Here is a 1,790-nt window from a genome sequence, read left to right as displayed (position 1 = left end):
CTATCAGACGTTTGTTAGCCCTTTAACAATCAGGGTCGGTCGATCATTGTAACTAGAGATGAGCGAGTATACTCGCTAAAATTGCCTTTAGCGAGTACCTGCCCGCTCGAGACTGCAGGTTTGGGTGCCGGCGCGGGGGAGCGGTGAGTAGCGGCTGTCAGCAGGAGGGAGCGGGGGGGGAGAGAGAGATCTCCCCTCCATTCCGCCCCACTCTCCCCCGCAGCTCTGTGCCCGCTGCCGGCACCTGAACCTGCAGTCTCGAGCGGGGAGATACTCGCTAAAGGCAATGCTCGCTCGAGCAATTGCCTTTAGCGAGTATACTCGCTCATCTATAATTGTAACTAAATCCTCCAGAACTATGGGATGTATGCCATCCGGATCTGGTAATTTGTCTATTTTAGTGTTTTTTGGGCATCTCTGCATTTCTTCCTGGTAAACAAGTGACATTTAATCGAGAACTTATATTATCCCCAATTATGTCATTCTTCATTGGGGTTTCCTACATAAATACAGTAGAGAAGAAGGAATTTAGTAAATTGGCCTTTTCCTCATCCACCTCCTCGATTACATCACATTCAGTTTTAAGATTCTAATTATGTTATTGATGGATTTCTTGGGTTATTTTTACTCATGATGCACATGATGAAGAGCATGGAGAGGAGAATGCAGTGTGTCAGCCAGCTTCTGGCCCGGGACATGGAGCAGAGAGACCATCTGAACAGGAGTTCTGTGGACTCTGACCGAAACACTTCCACCACAGACAGAGAGGGGAAGGAGAACTTTGATCTCACCCTGGAAGTCAGAGGCTTTACTCCTGAGGAGCTGATAGTGAAAACAGAAGGCAGGAGACTCATTGTCTCCGGAAAACATGACAAGAAGAAGTCTTCAGAGAAAGGCGGCTATTTCCACGAGTATAGAGAGTGGAGAAGAGAAGCTGAGCTCCCGCAGGACGTCAACCCCGAGGACATCCTGTGCTCCCTGTCCAAGGATGGCCAGCTCCGCTTTCAGGCTCCTAGACTGGCGCTGCCCGCTACTGAAGAAAGGCCTATTTCTATCAATGTTACCCAAAGCCCAGAAGATGGACAACAAAACCACCTAAAGATCCAGAGCAACAACCCAGAGGGAGAGAGAGAACTGAACTCCTGAAAGCATGTGGACAGTTAATTTTTATGAAAAATCATAATGAATTATTCTGCACTTATTTTTTTCCATTTTTCCAATAAACAGTTAAACCTTTTATTTAATTTCTTCTCTTTTGTGTGGATTGATAAAAAAATGAGATCAGAATTAAAAGCTGCCACTATAAAGTTCTATTACTTAAAGGATTATGACAAATTAGAAAGTCATCCTATACCCAAAGATAGGAAATATCTTTAAAGGGAATGTGGACCTTGGCTGGTGAACTGATGTTACTTATTCCCTTAGGGTGCCTTCACACAAGCGTGTTTATGTGCACGCATATGCGCGGACAAAAATACATGTCTATTGTAACCACTGCATTCCCTATGGTGTGTTCAAGATCCGCTGCCAGCCTCCGCAAGCGGATTCCACATCCAGCCGTGTGAGCCCGGCGTTATTCAGACCGCTACCTGTAATACGTAATTTACAAAAAGCCCCGGGAACGCTCGCCTTCCTGCAGGTCCAGGAGCAGCTTATTGAGCGCCTTCTGTGTGAGACCTCCGCACCTCAGCGAGCTTATAGAGCACCACTTTACACCCCATTCCGGCCACTGGGGTCAAGAAATATCCCCCCAAAAAAGCATGAGAGGAGGAGGGATACCTGATTTTATT

General features: G+C 46.5%; 1 protein-coding gene across 1 annotated transcript; it reads left to right on the top strand.

Annotated features, from left to right (window-relative positions):
* Positions 1 to 630: 630 nt before the first annotated feature.
* On the top strand, positions 631 to 1,152 carry LOC136587982 (heat shock protein 30C-like). Its single transcript, XM_066586843.1, has one exon. It carries the CDS (start codon positions 631 to 633, stop codon positions 1,144 to 1,146), a length of 516 nt encoding a protein of 171 aa, XP_066442940.1. The 3' UTR covers positions 1,147 to 1,152.
* The last annotated feature ends 638 nt before the right edge of the window (positions 1,153 to 1,790 follow it).

Source organism: Eleutherodactylus coqui, chromosome 13, assembly GCF_035609145.1.
Source record: "Eleutherodactylus coqui strain aEleCoq1 chromosome 13, aEleCoq1.hap1, whole genome shotgun sequence".
Taxonomy (NCBI): Eukaryota; Metazoa; Chordata; class Amphibia; order Anura; family Eleutherodactylidae; genus Eleutherodactylus; species Eleutherodactylus coqui.
The sequence above is the reverse complement of the archived record's forward strand: the minus strand, read 5'-3'. Positions and strand labels throughout refer to the sequence as shown.

Bases quoted from the DNA above. Each gene is read 5' to 3' on its own strand.
- LOC136587982 (XM_066586843.1), top strand. From the start codon at position 631: ATGATGCACATGATGAAGAGCATGGAGAGGAGAATGCAGTGTGTCAGC.